We start from the raw sequence: 21731 nt of genomic DNA on the forward strand, positions 1-21731 counted from the left end.
GCTGCAATGTGCGTGAGAAGCAGAGCCAGACCATCCTCCTGTCGAACCCGAGCAGCGAGGCCTGGACCCTGCAGCCCATTGTTGAGGGGAAATACTGGAAAGGGCCTGAATTTATCCATCTGGAGGCCAGGCAAAAAGAAAAGGCCTACCAGGTCACCTACAGACCCCTAACCATGAGCTGTGGGAACAAGAAGCATCAGGTAGGTGAGCTGTGCCAGCGTGCTGACCCTCGTGGCATGACCCTCGTAGGTCACTCTCCTTTGGGCAGGAGGTTGGCCGAGATGACCTTTGGAGGTCCTGTCCAAGCTGAAGGTGTCCTGTGCTCTCTGTTGGAAGCTGGGTTTTGTGGTGGCTGGGGGCCAGGCACGGGCAAAGGGCAGATGGGAAGTCGGGACTGAGCACCAAACGTGTTGGAGCAGCTAACGTAAAAAGCCAGGCTTTCTGCAGGCCAAGAAATGAAGTTTGTTCTGCGTAGCTCTGGGTCGCTGCTTGTGGCAGCCCAGGGGGCTCAGAGACCCCCATGCTCAGCGCACGGGCTGCACAGGCTCTCCAAGCCCCGGGCACAACCACTTCTGCCAGCAGCACCTGGCTGGTGTCCTTCTGCAGCTTGCAGGGAGCAAGAAGGGCAAAGCTGCCCTGCAGTTTGTCAGTGCCGTCCTGGCCGTGAGCAGGCAGGTGGGAAACGAGAGAGATCTCTTGAGGGTCATGCAGGAGCTTTGGGAGGAGCCCTTCCTGCAGGTCTCAGGCTGGGCACATGGGGGTGACTGGCCCCTCTGCAATGTTTTCTGTGCCAGGCCAGCAACAAGCTCCTAAATCCAAGGGGTCAGTTCAGAAGGGCTCTGTGGTGCTGGAGCTGCCGGGTCCTTGTCGCGCTCCTTGTCCCGCTCCAGCTGGCCTTACAGTGGGCCAGGTCAGAGATTTCTGGCCTCAAGTCTCCAGGGTGCTCAGCAGATCTGTGCCCTTAGGGTCGCACGTGCTCAGCATCTCTTTAACGTACAGCCTGCGTGAGGAGTCTTGCAGCTTTCAGCTGCTGTGGAGGCAGAGGCAGGTGTCTGGGATGCACGGGCACCCAGAATGAGCATGGATATGAGCTTTCCATGGCCCATGTCTGGGGGCCCCTGTTGTGCCAGCTTACAGGCTGCTCTCTGGTCAGCGCTGTTGGGGCTAAGGCCAGCAGGACTGAGGCAATGGAGCTCATCAGGGACGGCCACCCCCTGCCCACGGCTGTCCCTGCGTGAGCACAGGCTGGCAGGGACATGCCCAGGTGAGTGGGGCCAGTAAGGGAGTGTTGGGATGTGCAGAGCAGCTCTGCTGCAGGGCCCGTGTTTCCTTGCTTTGCCCAGAGATGATGCCTCTGTGTCCTGTAGCTGTGCCGTGTCCTGTGGGCCACGCACCTGCTCACAAGCAGCTCAGAGCAGGTGCGACGCTGGCGTCTGTCTCCTCCTGCGCGGGACAGGGCTGCAGTCACAGCTCTGCCAGCTGGACGTGCTGAAAGCTGCCTCAGTGAGAGCCTCAGGCATGGGACTGTCCAGGGGTGCTCCAGAGCCGACTTGTCCTATTCGTTGTCTGTAGGGCTCCATCTTCTTCCCCCTGCCGGACGGGACAGGCTTACGCTACCAGCTGGAAGGAACTGCTGAAGCCCCCAGGTGTTCAGGGGCCATTTCCCGGCAGGTTCCGTGCAGGAATTCCCACACGGAGCTCATCCCTGTGTCCAACTGGCTGCAGAGACCACAGAGGTGAGTCCAGCCCAGGGAGTCTGGCCTCATGAGCAATCCCTGCAGCAGCACAAGGAAGGAAGCTTCCAGTGCCTGGAAGCTCCCTCCTGAAAGCTTTTCCCTCTCCTTGGCTGTGTCTGGCCATACCCACGTTCTGCCTGTGCAGAGCCATCCTGGAGGGCTTTCCTCCAAGGGGGGTGAGAGCTGGCGCCCTGTGCCCGAGGCACTGAGGATGAGAGGGACTGTATTGTACCCCCGCACGATGGGTATCCTATGGGAGTCCTTCCTGTTGACCTTCACTGCGTCCTTCTCACCCGCAGGTTCCTGGTGGTTATTGACATGCTCAAACCAGAGAACCTGGAAAGCAGTTCCGTGCTGCAGGGGTGTTCATACATCGACGTGCCGAGCTCTGCGAAGAAGGACTACCAGCTCACCTTCTTCTCCTACAAAGAAGGAGTCTACAGGGCAAAGGTGAGTGAGGACACTGGTCTGCAGGGCCCTTCAAGGAGCTGTTGGCTCACTGAGAAGCTACACGCCCGTTTTCATACCTCCACGTGCACGGGTCCTATGAAATACCACAGGTGCTTTCTCTGGTCTTGCACTCCTCCTCGCTGGGTGCTCATAGCCATTCCTGGAAGCAGGGCGCTGAGCTCGGTGGGCTCTTCCGGGTCTGTTTTCATGTGTGGAATGAGCAGCACTTCCCTTTCTGTCTGATTCAGGTGACCTTCCTCAACGAGACAACCGGAGAGTACTTGTTCCACATGGTGACTTTCAAGGTGATGGCTTCGGGACCCATCGGCACTGTTGAAATGAGCACCGCCGTTCGGCAGAGAGTGTCCTCCACCGTCAAGGTGGACAACCCTCTGCCTGTCCCGGTGACGTTTGCCATCAACTGCAAAGTGCCGGACGTCAGCGTTCCACAGCACTTTACTGTTCCTGCACAGTCAAAGGTAGGAGCAAAGCTCCTCCAGCTCACACTGCTCTCCCTACTCGTGGCCGGAGGGGGGGCTCTTGGAGGGTGATGCCTGAAAGGAGCCATGTGGGGCCTCTTTCCGTGGTGGCAGCTCCCTGCCGATGACGTAGAGAGGGAGCAGTGTGCGAGAATATCCCCAGTGGGAATCATCCTGCGCTGGTGGAGTCTGCCCTGCTGGCCCCTGTAACACGCCGCCACTGGGCGTCACGTGGCAGGCCCTTGTGCCATGTGCCCCTCATTTAATGTGTTGCTTCCAGGTGCGAGTGGCTGCAGGACAAGCCTGATCCCGCGGCCAGGTTGTCTGCAGCCTGCATTGACAGGAGGTGGTGTGTGCCCTGGGGGAGCACAGGGGCTTTTTAGGGTGGGCAGCTTCTGGCATCATGCTGGAGGGCTCTGAGCTGTTGGGATCTGTCCCTGAGTGAACCGTCCCCCAGAAGGAGCAAGGCTGTGCCCGAGAGAGAGGGAGTCAGAGCGGGGAAGGCAGCCCAGCCTTCAAGCGCTGCCTGAGCAGAGCAGGGACCAGCTGCCCCCTTCTCAGGCACACGTGTTCCCTGCCTGTGCCTGACGCCGTGGCTTTTTCCTTCCTTCCTCCCAGGCGGATCTTGTCTTGGAGTATCAGCCCCTGAAAACGGGTGAGAGCACGGGGCACCTGGTGCTCCAGAGCAGCGACTTGGGCTCTCTGTCTTACAACCTGCAGCTGAAAGCCACCTCGAGCAGGCCAGAGAAGCCCGTGTATTTCCGCACCACGCTGGGCTCCCGTCAGACCATCACCACCAAAATCCGGAATTTTGCCCAGCAGGAGACCGAGTACCTCCTACAGGTGAGCCCGGGCTGCCGGGGCTCTGGCTGGGAGGCAGCTCCTCTGGCCAGCACCAGCCCTCTCCACCAGGGGGTCCGAGTGCCTCTGGCGTGGCCTGGCAGAGCCAGGGTGGCCATGTGAGCCCAGGGGCCTTCCCACTAGTGTGGGCTTGTCCTCCCTTGCGGGCCCGTGTCTGCTGCCCTGGTTGGAGCTGCTTTTGCAGGCCCCGTGGTGCCTGGGCTTGCTTCCCGCTTGCAGCCCAGGTCTGGCAGTCTTGGGGCTTGGGTGCAGGGTTGTTCCTGCTGGGCACGTTTGCACACTTCTCGTGCCCATTCACCGCAGGCACTCACCAGGGCTATGGTCTGGGTGGGACGGGCCAGGGCCAGGGGACCATCGTGTTCTTCCCGAGGCGCTGGCTCTGCTGTTGTGACCAACCCCCCATGGTCTCTTGTCTCCCCTGCGCAGACCGACTGTGCCGACTTCCAGACGGCAAAATCCATCAGTGCGGCACCCGCCAGCGCTGGGGGCTCGGAGCTGAATGTGGAAGTGACCTTTGAGCCCTGCCACCTGGGCAAAGCCAAGGCCACGCTGCAGCTCAGCTCTGCACTGGGCGGGCAGTACTGCATCCCACTCATCGGCCTTGCGCTGCCCCCTGAACCCCAGGGCCCCTTCCTCATCCCAGCCGGCGGCACCACCTCCATCTCCTTCAGGAACGTCTTCCCGAGGGCCACGGCGTTCCAGTATGCCGTAAAGCACCCGGCCTTCAGCGTCAGGGCCCCCGAGATGCTGCGCGCCAAGAGCAGCACCACCATCACCGTCTCCTTCACGGGCGGCCCGGCTCCTGTCACCAGCAGGCTGGTGGTCTCTTGCCCTGGCGGCTCCTGGATCTACCACCTCCGGGGCCTGCCCTCCACCCGCAAGTGACCAGCTGCCCCTGGCCCTTCCCGCCACGTTCGTGCTCTCTGGAGCCAATAAATTCCATTTAGCATCCTCCCACACGACGTCCTTGTCTCTAAACGGGAGAGGCATGAATTCGCTGGATGCACAGCCGCTGGACAAGGAATTGGCTGGATGACTGCACACAGAGAGTCGCGGTCAATGGCTCAATGTGTAAACGGAGACCAGTGACGAATGGTGTCCGTCAGGGGTCGGTGTTGGGGCAGACCCTGTTCAACATCTTTGTCGCTGACACAGACAGTGGGATCGAGCGCCCTCAGCAAGCTTGCAGACAACACCAAGCTGTGTGGTGCAGCCGGCGCGCTGGAGGGAAGGGATGGCATCCAGAGGGACCTGCACATGCTGGAGAGGTGGCCAGCCTCATGAAGTTCAGCAAAGCCGAGTGCAGGCTCCTGCCCCTGGGTCAGGGCAATCCCAGGCACAGCTGCAGGCTGCGCAGAGAAGTGATTCAGAGCAGCGTGAGGAGAAGGACCTGGGGGTTGGAACATGAGGCGCTTCAGCGTGCGCTTGAGCCCGGAAACCCCCTGTGTCCTGGGCTGTATCACCAAGAGCATGACCAGCAGGTCAAGGGAGGTGATCCTGCTCCTCTGCTCTCATGAGACGCCCCCTGGGAGCACAGTGTACAGTTCTGGTGTCCTCAACAGAAGGACCTAGAGCTGTTGGAGCAAATCCAGAGGAGGGCCACGAGGATGCTAAGGGGGATGGAGCAGCTCCTGTACAAAGACAGGCTGAGAAAGCTGGGGCTGTTCAGCGTGGAGAAGGGAAGGCGGGGTGGAGACCTCATAGCAGCCTTCCAGTATCTGAAGGGGGCCTACCAGCATGCTGGGGAGGGACTCTTCATCAGGGACTGTATCAAGAGGACAAGGGGTGATGGGCTTAAAGTGAAACAGAGGAAGTTCAGGTTAGCTAGAAGGAAGAAATTCTTCACTGTGCGGGTGGTGGGGCACTGGCACAGGTTGCCCAAAGCAGTGGTGAATGCTCCATCCCTGGCAGTGTTCAAGGCCAGGTTGGACGGGGCTTGGGCACCATGTTCTTGTGTGAGGTGTCCCTCCCTGTGACAGGGTGTTGGAACTAGAGGATCTTAAGGTCCTTTCCAATCCAAAGCGTTCTACGATTCTGTTATTCTCTAAGATTCTTTGGGAAAGCACGGTTAAGACTTCAGTCGGTTCCACTTAAAGGTAAAAATTTGAGAATGAAGACCTTAGGCCCACTATAGGAGAGGATCTGGTTCAAGACCGTCTTAAGAACCTGAACGTGCACAAGTCCATGGAACCTGATGGAATCCATCCGCGGGTCCTGAAGGAGCTGGCGAATGACGTTGCTAAGCTACTGGCCATCATATTTGAAAAATAATGGCAGCCAGGTGAAGTTCCCGACGACTGGAAAACGGGAAATATAACCCCCATTTTCAAGAAGGGGAAAATGGAAGATGCGGGGAATTACAGAGCAGTGAGTCTCACCTCTGTGCCTGGTAAAATCTTGGAGCACATTCTCCTGGACAGCATGCTAAGGCACATGAAAAACAACAAGGTGCTTGGTGACAGCCAGCATGGCTTCACTAAGGGGAAATCCTGCCTGACCAATGTGGTGGCCTTCTATGATGGGGCTACAGAATTGATGGACAAGGGTAAAGCAGTTGGTGTCATCTACCTGGACTTGTGCAAAGCGTTTGACACTGTCCCACACGACATCCTTCTCTCTGAATTGGAGAGATATCAATTTGATGGATGGACCACTCGGTGGATAAAGAACTGGCTGGACGGCCGCACGCAAAGAGTTGTGCTCAATGGCTCGATGTCCGGCTGGAGACCGGTAACGAGTGGTGTCCCTCAGGGATCGGTGTTGGGACCGGTCTTACTCAACATCTTTGTCGCTGACATGGACAGTGGGCTTGAGTGCGCCCTCAGCAAGTTTGCCAGTGACCACCAAGCTGTGTGGTCCGGTTGATATGCTGGAGGGAAGGGATGCCATCCAGAGGGACCTTGACACGCTTGTAAGGTGGGCTGATGCCAACCTTATGAAGTTCAACCATGACAAGTGCAAGGTCCTACACCTGGGTTGGAGCAATCCCAGGCACAGCTACAGGTTGGGCAAAGAAGAGATTCAGAGCGGCCCTGCAGAGAAGGACCTGGGGGTGCTGGTCGATGAGGAAATGAACATGAGCCGGCAGTGTGCGCTCGCAGCCCAGAAAGCCAACCGTATCCTGGGCTGCATCAAAAGGAGCGAGACCAGCAGGTCGAAAGAGGTGATCCTGCCCCTCTACTCTGCTCTTGTGAGACCTCACCTGGAGTATTGTGTGCAGTTCTGGTGTCCTCGACATAAAAAGGACATGGAACTGCTGGAACAAGTCCAGAGGAGGGCCACGAGGATGATCAGGGGACTGGAGCGCCTCCCTATGAAGATAGGCTGAGCAAGTTGGGGCTGTTCAGCGTGGAGAAGAGAAGGCTGCGTGGGGACCTAATAGCAGCCTTCCAGTACCTGAAGGGGGCCTATAGGGATGCTGGGGAGGGACTCTTCATCAGGGACTGTAGTGACAGCACAAGGGGTAAGGGGTTAAAACTTAAACAGGGGAAGTTTAGATTGGATCTAAGGAGGAAATTCTTTCCTGTTAGGGTGGTGAGACACTGGAATGGGTTGCCCAGGGAGGTTGTGAGTGCTCCATCCCTGGCGGTGTTCGAGGCCAGGTTGGATGAAGCCTTGCGTGGGATGGTTTAGCGTGAGGTGTCCCTGGCCATGGCAGGGGGGTTGGAACTAGATGATCTTGAGGCCCTTTCCAACCCTAACTATTCTATGATTCTATGACCCTGGAAGGGAGCTTGGGCTGTCTCAGCGTTGGCTGGCAGTTGAAGGTTATGAAGGAAATAGCAGGAAGCTCTACTAGTGGGCTCCTATTAATGATGTCAGCTGTGGTAGAGCTTTTGTAAGAGGTTTCCTTTAGTTAGAGAGCTTCTGCCTTGGTGCCTTCAGCACACAGGGGTGTCACGCCTGAGGTGTCTTTGCCTGAGCTCTCCAGTTTCCAGCTGGATTCGTGGCTGGACATGGTGCGGGACATGTTTTGGAGTGTTTCCAGAGGCTGGCTGCCTGGAGAGCCAGTTAGCACTCGGGGCTCATATCCTCCCTGCCTGTGTTGTAAAGGCCCAGATGATGAGTGTTGGTTTCAAAGTGAGGGCTCCACGTTCCCCGCCAGGCAGGTGTGAGGATTTGCTTTGCCTGTGGCCCCGAGTCTCATGGGAAGCTTTTGTTTCTGGCAAACGCTGTGCTGCAAACGTGTGAAGCTCCTGGCAGCTGAGATGCCCCGGGCAGTTGGGTGGCCTTGTGTGGTGCGTGTGCCCGTGTGCGCAGGCTTAATGGATACAAAGTCATCGACGGGCGCTCACCAGGGACAGCAACAGGGGTCACCCCAAAGGCAGGCTGGCCATGGCCCTGGTGTGGCGGGGCTCCTCGTGGGCCAGCAAAGTAGGAATTAAATGGTTGCTTTGTAGTCAGTGCGGAAGCTTTTTTCTTTCCTGCTGAAGCAGAGAAATTCTTGGCTCATCTGCGGTGTCTCCAGCAATTTATGTGTCGCTCACGGAGCGTGACCAAATGCTGCTGTAAGGTGCACTTTAGCCCTGCTGCAGGGCTTCACTGCGGGGGAGACATTGAAGGCGTAGGGGGGCTGCAGGGATCCGCAAGGCTGTAGCTTTAGCAAGGCCCTGCGGTGGCCGTGGAAGCCAAGTGTGGCCCTCGCCTATTGTGACGTACAGGGGAGCTGCTGCTGTTAAATGCGAGCAGCAGCCGTGGCCCAGTGAGAGCAGGAGTTGCTGAGCCGCTGAGGCAGGAGCAGGCTTGAGCTACTGTCAGGCTCTGAGCTCTGCTTCCTCGAGGCGCTGGTGAAACCCTGCCCTAGCTGGCAAAGCCAGAGCGTTGAGGAGAGGGGCTGGGCAGCCCAGGTGCCAGCCCTGTCCTTTGCTGCCCAGGTTCCCCTGGCTGTTGGCAGCCCAGCAGCAGTTAGCTGCTGTGCTGGTGGGCAAGAGCCACACCGAGGCGTCCCTGGGCGGCTCCTGTCCCTGCAGCTGCCCACAGCTGCCGAGCAGCGCGAGGGCATTCAGGAGCCAAGGCTGGGCCCCGCACGGAGGAATCCTCCAGGAGAAGCGTGAATCACCCGTGCTCAGGTAGCGTCTGGCCCTGGGCAGGGAGGAGGCAGCTCCGCTGGCAGCAGGGATGGGGCAGTTGTGTGATAGCCGGCAGGATTTAAACATCCCTGGGCTAAGAGCAGGGCTGGGCAGGTAGAAGGGCTTGAACGGGCTCTGAAATTGCCGTGCAACTTGCAGTGAGGGTAGAGACTTGGAGCTAGGCTGTAGGTCCTGCAGCAAAGGGAGCCTTGGCTGTCTGAGGTGGGGAGCAGGGAGCCGTGGGGTGGTGGGCTGGAGGGGTGCTGTGTCCTGGTGGCTGGTTTGTCCTGCCCCTGCAGGGAGATGTGCCCGATTGCTCCGTTGTGCTCCTTTCCTGCTCCTCTGGGAGGCTGGTCCCTGCAGGCTCTGGGGCTGTGGAAGAGCCTTGCTCCAGGGCGCGGGGGGAAGCTGCTGGGCTGGCTGGGCTCTGGAGGTTGGAAGCCCTCTGGAAATAAGCGTTGTGGGGGCGACGACAGGGTTCGTTTCAAGTGAAGTGAAATCACAGCTCGGAGAATTGGAACGAATAAGGCAGTTATTCTTAAGACCCGGTAAGAAACCACTGAAACCCAGCTTAATGCTGGATCATCCCCATTAGGTTTCTCCCTTGAAAAGGAGTTATTTCCAGCTCTAAATCCCAGCTCTTGCTGCAGCAGGTCCTCCTGTCCGTAGGGCAGTGCAGAGCTCTGGAGTTTCTTGCAAGGACAAAAGGAAACGGTAGCCTTGTTTCCTGAAGCCGTGGAGGGCCCGGCACCACAAACACGTGCCGTGCTGTCGCTGCCTTGGCAGTAAAGGAATGAAGTGATTGCCTTGCTTGCAGGGTGTGGGGAGCAGTCGAGGGGCAGGGAATGGCCATCTTTGCCTAGATGCTGTCTTGCTGTGTACAGCAAGTGCACACAGCAGAGGTGATGTGGAGCACAGGGAAGCAGGAGGGAATATCATCCTGGATTTTACGTAGCTCTGAGCTAATTGCTCATGTGCCTTCGATGGTTTCCTGCTTTTTTCCTGCTGTGGCAGCCTGGAGTGCCTGGAGGGAGCCTGGAGTTTGGGTGTTAACAAGTGAAAATTAGGGCGTCCTTCTGCATGGAGAAATGCTCTTGGGCAGTGGGGTGATTTCCTGCCTGGAAGGAGCCGTTTTTGCCAGATAATCTTTGTAACGTGAGCCAGGCAAAGTAGCCTTGAGAAACTATAGTTCTTAATCAGAGTCTTGAACTCTGTGCTGACTTAGTTAGAAACATCATCAGGCTCCTTGCAGAGAGGGTGAGAAGTGCCAGTAGCGCCTGGTGCGTCTGTGTGGCTCGTGGGACTGCCCCCAGAGCAAAAGGCTGTTTTGGCTCAGGGTCTGTTTGTTGTGGGGTTTTACGTCTATGAATGGAGCCTAAATATGGTCTAATCATGAGTGAGGGTGGGGAGGCCCTGTGTTCTCCGCTTAGGAAGGATGCCAGAGGCTGGAGACACAGCTGTGTCCTTTGGGTGTGCCAGGAATGGCGAGGCCCTGGCACAGGTTGCCCAGAGAAGCTGTGGCTGCCCCATCCCTGGCAGCGTTCAAGGCCAGGTTGGACGGGGCTTGGAGCAACCTGCCCTAGTGGAAGGTGTCCCTGCCCGTGGCAGGGGGTTGGAACTGGGTGAGCTTTAAGAGCCCTTCCCTGAGGTTGCGGGGTTCCAGGGTTCCGTGGGTCCAAGGTTTTAAGGTTCTGGGGTTGTGGATTGTCCAACTGTTGCTTCTTCCAGGCGACCTCTGCGACATGGCCAGTGGCAAGACCCCCCGGCCCATGAGGTCCTCCAGAAGGGCGGATGGATTCCAGAGCAGAGTGGTAGCATCTCGTAATCCGAAGCTGGTCAGAGAGGCAGAAGAGTCTCTCACCACCAGGCAGAGGCTGGCCAGCCCTCGGGAGATGAGGCGGCCCCGGGCTACCCAGCTTCGGGACATGGGTGAAGTCTCCCATCAAAAGGTAGCCTTTCCCTGCTCTTCTCCTTGCCGTTTGATGTGACATTTGAAGAGGGCACGTGCTTGTGGCAGCCTTGCCTCCAGCTTACCCAAGCAGCTTGGTGATGAGGTCCTGTTGTCATTTCCAACTGGTGGTGGTGGAGTTCTTTGTGCTGGGGGAAAGGCAAAAAACACATTTCTCCAATGAGCCATTGAAGTCCTGGTCTGCACAAAGGCAGTGGAACCTCTGCTGCAGTGGGTGGGTTTTGCTGGGCAGAGAAGAGTGGATGCGCTTTGCCTGGATCAGTGTTCTCTTAGGTGGATGTTCAAAGCTGCTTTTCTTGCAGGACTGCTCAGTCTAACACACAGTCCAGGTGGGTGGATGACTGAGGTAGGCTGTTGAGCAGAAAGCTGCCAGCAAGAGACCTGATGTAGCACATCGGTTACGGGTTGCCCCAGGCAGCACAGGAGGTGGGAACACGTAAGACGGGCGCCCAAATAACTGGCAGTGCTACAGCTACTGGGCTCGGCCTGAGCGTGGCTTTTGTGGAGAAGCGGGAGAGCTGCCTGTGTCTCTCGAGTGACAGCAGTGCAGCTGGGAGAGGGGAGAGCAAGCAGGGAGGAATTATCTCCAAGTACTGCCTCTGCTGGGTCAGCGTTTGGTCTTTGCGTGCATTTTTCAGAGCTGCTTCTGCAGCGGTGTTCAAGAAACGAGCAGTAAGAGAATACAGTGAAGCATCAACTTAAAGCTCGTGGGGAAAGGGGATACGAATTGCAGTCTAGCTCAAGTTGCCCCCTGATGCTGAGACTTCAGCTGAAACTTCATCCCCATCCAGCATTCACCTCATTTGTCTGTTTCCCTCCTGCCCTGTTACTTTCTTGTTGGCCTTTCCTCCCTGGTACTGGTGTCTTCCGACTGGTTTCTCGGGTCTGCATCAAAAAACCAAAAAGATATTTGGGATGCGTGGGACTCAGTCTCGCTGTCTCAGAGGGAAGTTCACCTGCAAATTGTTTCCTGTGGAGGCTCCTGGAAACTCCTGGGTTTTGCTTGCTCCCTGAGTGCTCGTGACTGTTCCAGCAAGCGTCTGGAGCTGAGTGAGCCCCTTAGCAGAGGGCTCTGCTGGAGGTGGGCGCTGCTTTGCCTTTTGGAGAAGGCAGCCTGGAGAAACAGCCTGCAAAAGAGCTTCTTAGCTTGAGGCTGCTCAACATGGTCCAGAAACGTTTTGTGAGCTGAGAGCGGAGGTGGGTGGGCTCCCATCTCCTAGTGTGAGCTGGGCAGATGTACTCACCAAGAGACTGTATTTACTGGAGATCAGTGTGGGATCTTCATTCGTTAATCTTTCTGGCAGCAGCTGAAGCTCTCTCTGCTCTGTCTTGCATCTGCAGTTCTCAGCAGTTGGCCTGGACCAGAGGTTGTTCCAGCCGTTCCCATCCGAGGTGGTGTTTGAGAACTACGTTCCCCGCCAGTTCTACATAGCGGCGCTAGCTCTGAGGAACATCGACAGGGTAAGTGCTGGGCTGTGGAGGCTGAGCACTGGGCTGGAGGAGGAGAGCAGTGGAATTCACGTGGTGTGCAGCAGAGCAAGTTACCTGCTGCAGCGCAGCGCATCCAGAATAAAATGTCTCAGCAGCGTGATTCTGCAAGATGGGTTAAATGTTGCCATGCTGGGGATTCTGCCGCTGGTTTTGGCCGCGCACTGGTGGTAACTAAGCCAAAGGAGCTTTCTGAGCCAGCATGCTTCCCCTTGAAAGCCCTGGACTGATGGGAATGTCGAGGGCTGGGCAGTGCTTGCCTGCTGTCATGCTTTACCGCGAGTGTGCACCATGTCCCGGTGGCTCCTTGGTTAATCCTGGTTTCTGGCAGGGCATGTTTCCCTCTCTCAGCCTGTTGAGCCCCCTGTGTGCAACTCCGTGTCAAAGCACAGGGCTTGAGTTTTCTCCACTTTGTGCTGGAGTAAGTTGTAACTCCTGGCATTAGCATTCCAGGCTGGGTGTTTTGGAAGAGCAGGGGAAACAGGCTGGCTTAGCAGCAGCAGTTAAAGGGGAGGACTTGAGGTGCCACTTGAGGCTCCTGCTAAGCTTAGTTCGGTTCTGCTCAGGTGTTTCTAAGCCAGCGTGGCTGTGCTTTCTCTTTGGAGAATCCCAGCACAGGCAGGGTAATGTGCTCCTGAAGGTCTCCAACTTGAACGGGAAAGATTGTGATCCTGTTGAGATTTCCTAAGAAAAATGAGCAGGGAGAAGTTGAGAAGTGGCAGCAACTTTGTTCTGCTCTGCTGTAGAGGGGGAAATGGAGACCTTTTGAATTTCAGCTGGGGAAACGTTTGCTCCAGTGAGGCATGTGCCAAGAGCAAGCTGGTGGGAAAAGACAGGAGGGAGGAAAGGGGCTGAGTTCAACGTCCTGTCGCGGAGCGCTTTCTTCCGCACAGGGATTCTCTTGGTACGTAAGAGGAAGTGTGCTGGAAGCAGAGAAAGGTGAGAAACAGGCGTAATTCAGGATCCGGTTGTGTAAGAAAGAGCAAGACGTGTGTGTGAGAGGAGGGCACAGCGGGGAGCGGGGGGGAGGTGGAAGTGTGCAGGTGAATTAACGCCCTCCTCAAATCTCCCTGTTGGGAGAAACAAAGGAGGGGACAAAAGGAGTGACACCGTCAGGGCTTAATGTAGGGGGAGGAACAGCAAGAGAAGTCAGAGTATCTCCTGAGATAACAGGTTTTACAGGGACGTGGTAGAGCATGGAAGAGCCTTTGGCAAGGAAGGATGAAGGTATGGTCCCTCAGTTACTCCCAGAGAGTACTGTGTCATTCCTGGTGTAGCTTGGGCATACTGGGAAGTTGCAATGTGGGTACCTATGCCCAAGGGACACCACTGGTGTGGTTCACAGTGACTTTGGGCAATCTTTGCTGCAGGTGTGCCCTTCGCTTATTAAAATGGGCCTCAGCTTCTCTTTTCCTACTGCTCTGCTTCATTCCCACTGTGCCTTTTGGCTTCAGCTGCTCCCTCATCCGTGCAGCACCTCAGAATGTTTGCCTTTGCCAAGTACCAGCAAAGAGGCAAACAGTGAATTTGCTCTATTCGTGCTTCCCAAGTGGAAAACAACACCTGCATTGATGTTGGTGCCATTCCCAATAAAACGTAATAGACTGGTAACAGCTGCAGCTTGGGATTTCTATGCCCTGTGAAGGGGAGGCAGTGTGTGAACTGTTGATTTTACCCAAAATGAATCAGTTGTGAAGCTGGTACAACCTCAGGCGTCGGAGAGCCCTGGTGTAAAAGGCAGATCAGCTCTAAGGAAAACCCTTGGCATATTTAAATGCACAAAGATAGAGATGCTAATCCCAAGAGAGTTCATTATGTTCTAATTTTGCTGGGTTTTGGTCATGCCCTGGAGAAAAGGAACATTGTGCTCTGTCTCACGAGTTTCCCACATTCCTCGGAATCCTACTGATGTATCCTGCGTGGTAGCTGAGGTTGTCTACCCCCTAAAACTGCAGCTAGCAGCAATGTGTAACAGAGGCAAAGTGTAATCGAGCCCAATAGGTGCTCTGTATTCACTCCGATACGGAAGTGCTGCACTCTATGCTTACTGCTCTTGCCTACTTGCTGTCGAATTGCTTTCCTGTCTTCAGGCTGCTCCTCAGCACCCTCAGAGGCATCCTGGGTGGCTCTTGCTGAAGATCTTTGCCACCTGGGCTCACGTGCCAAGGGACTTGGCGACCAGAACGTGTGGCTGCAGTGGGAAATGGGCTCCTGGAGCTTGCTGCCCCAGGGCATTGGTGGGAGCAAAGGGTGTTTAGAGCGTCCAGGGCTGCCTTGGCCATGGGTCACCAGGCTTGGGTCAGGGGTGCAGAATGAGCCTCCATTTTTTCCAAGGCTCATCGTGTTCATCAGTGGAGCTGCCTGCCATTCAAAGTCTCCTTGTTATGCTTTCTGAGATGAGATTGGGTGCTGGGGCGTTGCTGCCTGTGTGCTAGAGAATGTCTGTTTGCTGTCTCCGTGCCTGTGGTATCCATCGTAGAGGCACGTTGGGTGTTCTCATCTCTGCACCAGCCTTTCCTTGTATTACGGATCTCCCTTGCTGCTTTGCAGCCCCCTTTAAATTCTCTTAGCCATCTGCTTCTTCCTGGGGTTGTTCTTTTGTCTTCCTGCGCTCGTCCTTTTGCTCTTGAGGTAAGCTTTTATTCTCAGGAAGCCCAGAGTGTCTGTGGTCTGCTTCTCTTGCTGGTCCACCGCCATGACTAGCACCGCAGCTTGACCACCCCGCTCCACCCTGGTGTGTCAGAAGTGACTTCCTTCCCTCCCCGTATAACGCACGCTGGTTTGCCTTCAGATAATACATTCCCCCTCCAGAGGTATGACTGCATGGATGTGTGCAGGCAGAAGCAAGCATGTTCTTTGGGCTTGTTGAATACGCAGGTGACTTGAGGTACTGCATCTCCTTCCTGCTGCCTTCAGAGCAGGGCGTGTTGTTCCTACTGTCTCTGTGCTGCAGCTTGTAGCTCAGCAGAAGGGATTCAAGTCCACCCTCGTGTGTTACGTGCGTGTAGCTTCAGAGCTAAAAGTGTTTTGGAAAGGTGGTAAGGAAGGATGTCACATGGCCTGTCCTGGTCCCTTCTCATGTTTCCACAAGCGACAAAATCCTACTTGTGTCTTCCCTGCAGGTTCCTCGTCTGCTGAACGTCATCCTGGGGAACTCTCCTTACTTCGAGTTGATCAGCCCGAGTAATGAGGACTATAAGGTAGCACCGGGCATGTCTTCAACCTACCGCATCCTTTTCAGACCTGATGAGGACAAGGTGAGAGTGGAGGTCCCGAGAGATGGCGCCTTGAGGGGAAGGTGAACCTGCAGGGCTGGGTTCCAAAGCAGGCATGTGGTGTGGGTTTTGAAGAAGTGGCCTGCGTTCAGTGGAGTTGCACTGGATCTAGACCTGGGGGAGACTCCTTCCTGGGGGTGAAGGTTGTGCTCCCATAGGCTGGAGGCTCTTGCCTGTTTCAGGCTGTTTTCCCCTTCAGTGGTGGAATATTTAACGTAACGTCTGTTGGCTTCAGGGCTGAGAGTCTGCTGCCTGTGCATGGCCTTTTCCTCATCTTCTGTTTGCTGCTTAAATGTAGTTCAATACTCTGGCCTACCCTCGGGCAGCATGCCTGTAGAAACTAAAGAGGATCTGCCCCATGGTCCCTGGCTGCCCCTGCTTGTGAAATAATCTGTAATGGAAGGCCATGAAGGTAAAAAGTGCATGTCCATTGCCGAATGCTACTGTGAGAGTCACAGAAACCAGCAGCTCTTCTTCTGCCATGGGCATGGTGCTAAAGGCACTGTGCTGAGATTGTTTCTCTCCCTGCAGGATTATTTCGACGAGCTTATCATCATCACAGAGAGGGAGAAGTTCTTTGTGCCTATCCGAGCCATAGGTGCCCGAGCCAGCCTGGACTTCCCTGAGCAGCTGAACTTCTCCGAGTGTCCAGTCAGGTTCAGCACCCAGAAAACTCTGCTGGTGCGCAACGTGGGGAAGCGGGAGGCTTGCTACAGCATCACCACTCTGAGGTAAAGGAGCTCATCCCTTGCGCAAAACGCTGTTGCGTGGTCATGGGCTTGTAAACTGTGAGAAAAAGGAGGCAGAGCATCTGAGGTGCTGGAGATGGGCAGGACACGTGGGGTTTGCCATTGCTTGCAGTGTTTTGAGAAAGCTCTGCAAGCAAGTTTTACACTGCAGTGGTGTCTCCAACGCAGCATCTTGCAGGTCTGATGCTGTTGGGTTGGAAGAGGCAAGGTAGGAAGGCAGCTTGACTGCTGAAGAAGGTGCTGTGTGGCAGAGGACAGTTCGAGGGGCTCAGGTCACGGATCCCAAACACAGCATCAAGAAACAGGCAAGCAATGAGCTGGTGAGAGGCACCACCACAGTAAATACCCAGTGAAGTCTAGCATCTATTTGCAAGGCGCTTGCCAACTACTCTACTGGGTAATAGAGCGTGTGTTGAGAGCTCCTTGACAAGGGTTTTAAGAGTTCCCGAACTTTGGCAATGAACTATTTCAGTCCCAAGTTGCAATAAAGAAATGGGAAGCATTAGGAAAGTTTTAAGTGAACTACACAAAAAAGCAGAATTCTGAGTAACTGGATTGCACGTGTGCAGAGGTGAAGAGCTGAGAACTGAGAACTGGGTGCAGAGTGTGGGGGGCTGGGGTCGTGGTATACCGCGGGATCTTCTGAGGTCTGGTTCTCTTTCAGCAGGGAGAGTCACCCGCTCTATTTCTGATCCTGGATGTTCTGGTTTTCTTGTACCGACTGTGGTTTGCTTGCTCCTTGCTTGCACAAGTGAGCTGAAGCGAACTAGACTGCAAACTTAACGGAGGGCCCGGATCTCCCATACAGTCCTGATCTCTCTCTTTGTGTTGCAGCCCTTTCTCTGTGGATCCCTCCATTGGGACTCTTGGCGTTGGAGAAGCGATGGAAGTCACGGTGGAATTCCACCCACCAAAGACCGGTGTTTATACGAGTCCAATGATCGTTCACTATGACACAGGTAAGCGCATGGTGCACCCTCCGTGTGTCCTTCGAAACAGAGCGGTGTCTGCGCTGTCTGTCATCATCTGGTGGCTTCATTGTCCTGTTGAATGCCTTCTGCAAGGTTCCTTCACGCTGAGTAGAGCAAAGCTCCCCTGCTGGCTGCCAGATATTCCTGTGCTGGAATATTTCAGCCTGTAACAAGGCAGGCAGATCTTCCTGCGCACGATGCACCGGGGGCGATGGCGAATATTCTGGGTGCTCCATTGCAGAAGAACTCACAGCAGGGAGCCTGACTGAAAAGGAGATGGCTTTTAACGTGCAAGAGAGCTCTCTGAAGAGCCTGCAACCTGTCCCCTAGAGCTCTCCTGACGGGTCATTGCTTTTCATCCCGATCTGTTGTGTTACAGTTCCCGGGAAGGCCTTTGAGGTAGAGACCCTCTTCTTGTGATGTGCTGCATGGGTACAGTTGGTGCTGTGCTGAGAGCTGGGCCATGCTGAGGACTTGTGACCAGGAGGAGCAGTAACTGTGGCAGCGGTAGCCATTAGGGTGCTCTGAGCTTTGCTGTAGCCTGGGAATGATTCTGTAGAAACCGCCTTGTTAGCAGCAGTTCTTTAGTGGTGAGGTTTATGAGCAAGCTGCTGCTAGGGCTGGCTGGAGTCACTAATGTGAGGGTGCAATGATGTCTGAAGGTAGGTCGTGAACACCACCTTGGAGAAACACTTTGAAATGGCTGTGCTGCTGTGCGTGTTGCTCTGGTGCTGGAAGTAAGTCTCCAGCCTTCCAGAGGACACTTACCCTAGTGAAGGGACTCACTTCTCCGGTGGTGAAGTGGTAACAGCAGCACGTTTGACAAGGAAGAATGTGCGGGCAGTGGTGAGGCACCTGGCTGTGACTGTAGCAGGAGCAAAAGGAGTTGGCAGATGGATCCGAGGGCCCAGTAGCAGCCTGTTGAGTGCAGAGCTCAGCACAGAAGCTGCTCTGTAGTTTCCATTGTTGTTTCTGCCCTTCTCCATTGCATTTCAAATGCTCCCGCTTGGGTTCTGACATCAGAGCTATGCCCAATATTTCAGGACCAGGAGATGAGGATGACACGACACTGGGGGCATCTCCTGCCTGCAGGAGACCCTGGGCAAGGCATGGCTGAGGTGGCGCTCCTCAGCGTCCCTGAGTGACTTGGATGTAGAATTCCCTGTGACCTGAGTGGGATGGCAGCCCAAAGGGCACCCGGGCACATCTGAAAAGATACATCTCCACGAACGACCCTCAAAATAAGGTGCCTAAGGTGGTGCCAGGACATCCTCATGCTGTAGCATGTGCAGCTGTCAGGATATGCTAAGTGTCCTGATCCGGGGAACTGCTTATGCAGCTCAAAACTGCAGCTCTTTCTTCTGTTGCCTGCAGATTGCTCTGTTCCTTGTACTTCCGTCAGCAAGTGAGATGAGGCGAGACTTGCTTTTGCTTTGTTCCAGGTGAAGATGTTCACAAAAGCCTTTGTGGAACAGCTGTAAATGTCAACATCAGGCTTGACAAGAGCTCCTTGACAGTTGAGAAGACTTCTGTCACGCTGTCAAAGCTAAGATCCCTGGTCATCCAGAATCAGAGTGCCATCACGGCCCACTTCCAGTGGAAGCGTTTTGTTGATCTGGAAGAGGAGGAGCGGCAGAAGCTGAGGTTTGTTTGAGAGATTCGTCTCAGAAAGATAGATGCCCCAGGGGAAAACTAACACACGGTCTCAGAGGGCTGTTGGGGCTTTTGAACGGATTAGGGCACGTAAACCCATGCACAGCGTGGAGCTTAACCATTGCCATTGCAGTCCCAGCCATGCTACAGCTGAGGATGATGTTTTGGGGAGAGAAGGTTGAGTGCAATCACTGGATTGCTTGAGAGGACAAACTCACGTTTGGGAGCGGCAAACTATTGAGTTCAGAGATCCGTGCACTACGGAGGGTCCATGAGGCTGAGGAAGGTGTCAGCACTCGGTACCTGGGACTGCACTGAGCAGTAGCCCTGAAGAGCTGCAGGTGGCACAGCTACTGTGATACTCTAGCAGTTTCTTCTTTGATAAGCTGGCAGGCTCCTTTTCCAGTCACAGGCAGGGTAGAGTGCTTGGTTGGCCCAGAAGGTGGAGGCCGTCCTGCCGTAGGCTGGGGAATTGCCTTTCAGTGTCCTGGTTTCTGGCCCAACGAGGTGTTTCTCCCCTTCCTCATAGGCTGGGCAGATGTGGAGGGCTCTGCGGGGAAGGGAGGGCAGCCAGGACTTGGAAGTGCTTTTGGGCTTCAGCAACCTGTGTCGTCGTGGTGGTGAGAGATGGGGCAGGTTCTTCCAAGGGTGTCTCTGGCGAAGCTTTGAAATTGCCATTTTAGGCAGCAGAGAAACACTCACAGCCTGGGGGGATGAACTGGAAATGACACTTTAAAGCTTATGTGACTTGGGCAATCCTTGTGCGACTTCTCAGGCTCAGATGGGTGCAGATATACAGGAATTAGTCTGAACCCAGAGCTGATCAGGAAACTGCCTTGAACTGCAGCACTTTTCAAGGGCTTTGAGCACATCAAGTTCAGCGTAATTAGGTCAGAAATGCCTCAAAGGCCAGAACTAGTTTTCCACGGTTGTCTGTTTTTAATGACACAGTGTGTGAGTTCTGTGCAAACGCACTGAGTTAAAAGAAAATCTCGTGAGCTTGCCTTGATTCTTCCCTGGACCATTTCTTTAGCATCTCTCCCCACCTGCCTGTCTCGGACTGGACCCTGGGTGATCCTCTGTCCCCTCAGAAGCCACCAGCTTTCCCCAGAGTTCACTTCAACCTGATTTTTTACGTATGAGACTTGCTGTCGTGCCAGTCTCTGTCCTTGACTCTGAGCACGACGCTTGGTTCCTCCTTACTCGTAGTTTTGGGGATGGTCCAAGGCCACCGTCCTGCTGTCAGAGAAGCTTTTGAGATCTCAGAGGAGAGAGGGCCTTTTCCTGAGAGGAGGCAGTGCAGGAGCCTGTGTTGGGATGTGACCCCAAAAGAAGGTGTCCCTCCTGCAGCGCTTTTGGGGATGTGATTCTGGCCTGCTGACGGAGCTTGAGTTGAGGGCTGCTCATGCCAGTGTGTGGAAGCCCTCCTCATGCACAGCATGTGCGCGAGGCTCAGTGTGTGTGCAGCAAGTAACGTCCTTGCCTGTTTCCCTTCTCTTTGCGTTTGGATTTAGCTGGGTGATGATCGTTCACACGGCGTTGCCTCGATTTGCTGCACGTGGAGCTTTCCCCTGGTCCCCCAGTGCTGTCACCCGCTGGTTCTTCATGGCCAGGGGACTGGAGCGTGAAGGGGGGACAGCAGTGTGCCAGCAAGGAGCAACCGCTCTGCAGCAGGGCTCCCCTTTCATCTCCCGCTTGTGGTCTTTAAACACTAGAATGATTTCTGCTGCAGCCGCCAATAAAGGGAGAGGTCAAGTGCATCACAGCTCTGCAGTGGAGGCCAAAACGAGGGAAAAGATGAGGTGGTTCAAGATTCCACGTAGGGTTTGCATTCAGAGATGCTGGTCCTGACTTCTTTACTAGGTGATGCTGGGCAGAGTGCCTTCGTCTCTTGGCACCTCTGTTTTCATGCTCAGAAAGCCATTTGTGTCACTGAAGTGATGGGATGCCCAAATCCGTTGCTTTGCTTTGGAAGTGCACCGGGATCCTCTGGTGGAAGGCAGTGCAGATACTGTCTCCTCACCCCTGTGGGTGCAAAAGGGAAGGGGAAAAGTGTGATGCTGGTAACGAGCAGCTGAAAGCCAGTTGCTTCTCCCCTCCCAATGCAGGAGGCTTTTTCTTGAGGGCTGCCAGCTTTAAGAAACCTCTTGTTAGCTCGTCAGTGAGGAGTAAAACTCCTTGCTGTGCTGGGAAGAACGGCAGTAATGGGATCCATGTGGGAGCCTGTGTCTCAGGGTCAGCCCTGTGCTGAGCTGCTGCTCTTCCTCGCCGAGTGCTTTGCTGCTCGTGCACTGACACGACAGGCTTTGCAAATCTGCTGCTTATTCAATTATCTGCTTGGTTCGTCTCTCCCATGGCACAGGCTGCAGAGGCTGGAAGAGGACAAGCTGGTTGATGTTCCTACGGAGCACGGGCTGGTCCCCCCTCTCAGAGAACACCCTTCCCTTCCCATCTGCAGCTCCCAGAACCAGGGGACAGAGGTGCAGGGAGGCTCCATGCCTTTCTGCAGTGATATTTTCACCATTGTGCCCATGGTAAGTGATGGCTGAGAACCTCCCTTCCTGCTGCTCCTCCTCCTTCTCATCTCTGAAGGAGGTCCCTTGGCAGATCCCACATCAGCTGCTTGATGTGCCAAGAGAGGAGACATCCGGTTTCTGGTGAGGCTAGGGGCACTTATTGCAAAAAGCATTTCTGAACAGCAGCAAGAGCCGACCCCAGGCTGGGCTCTGCTGCAAGGGCTGTGAATTAAGGGCACTTCATGAGTGTCCTCACAGTGTTCAGAGGTATCAGTTATTCTCCGTAAGGACACATTCCCACGTAGCGCGCGGGGCTGAAGAAAGGACACTGGTGCACTGTTAGTTCACATACTGACCTGCAGAATGCAATGGTCCTGGGTGGAAAGGAGGCCAAATTGAGCCCAAGCACAGCAATCCCTTCCTAAAACCTGGATTTATACCACGTCTGAGTCTCCCTTCCAGTGTCGTCTGTGAGCCTGGACACGAGGCTGGCAGGTTTAAACGGGCTTTTTGAG

General features: G+C 55.2%; 2 protein-coding genes across 2 annotated transcripts in view; both read left to right on the forward strand.

Annotated features, from left to right (window-relative positions):
• Positions 1-2: 2 nt before the first annotated feature.
• On the forward strand, positions 3-10368 carry LOC136005928 (hydrocephalus-inducing protein-like; the record flags this gene model as incomplete). Its single annotated transcript, XM_065663819.1, has 7 exons — positions 3-200; positions 1573-1736; positions 2036-2186; positions 2435-2659; positions 3305-3508; positions 3953-4345; positions 10324-10368. Coding segments are annotated over 7 exons (1380 nt in total), but the record flags the coding sequence as incomplete, so codon positions are not given.
• Positions 10369-10454: 86 nt separating this feature from the next.
• The window catches only part of LOC136005930 (hydrocephalus-inducing protein homolog), a gene marked incomplete at its 5' end in the record, with an annotated part of 48470 nt that continues 37193 nt past the window's right edge, over positions 10455-21731 (forward strand). The window contains 7 exons of the mRNA XM_065663820.1: positions 10455-10544; positions 11906-12025; positions 15175-15309; positions 15859-16058; positions 16911-17035; positions 18490-18691; positions 20215-20341. Coding sequence (XP_065519892.1) covers positions 10455-10544; positions 11906-12025; positions 15175-15309; positions 15859-16058; positions 16911-17035; positions 18490-18691; positions 20215-20341 — 999 coding nt within the window. The remainder of the gene's footprint in view (positions 10545-11905; positions 12026-15174; positions 15310-15858; positions 16059-16910; positions 17036-18489; positions 18692-20214; positions 20342-21731) is intronic.

This window comes from Lathamus discolor, chromosome Z (assembly GCF_037157495.1).
Source record: "Lathamus discolor isolate bLatDis1 chromosome Z, bLatDis1.hap1, whole genome shotgun sequence".
Taxonomy (NCBI): domain Eukaryota; kingdom Metazoa; phylum Chordata; class Aves; order Psittaciformes; family Psittacidae; genus Lathamus; species Lathamus discolor.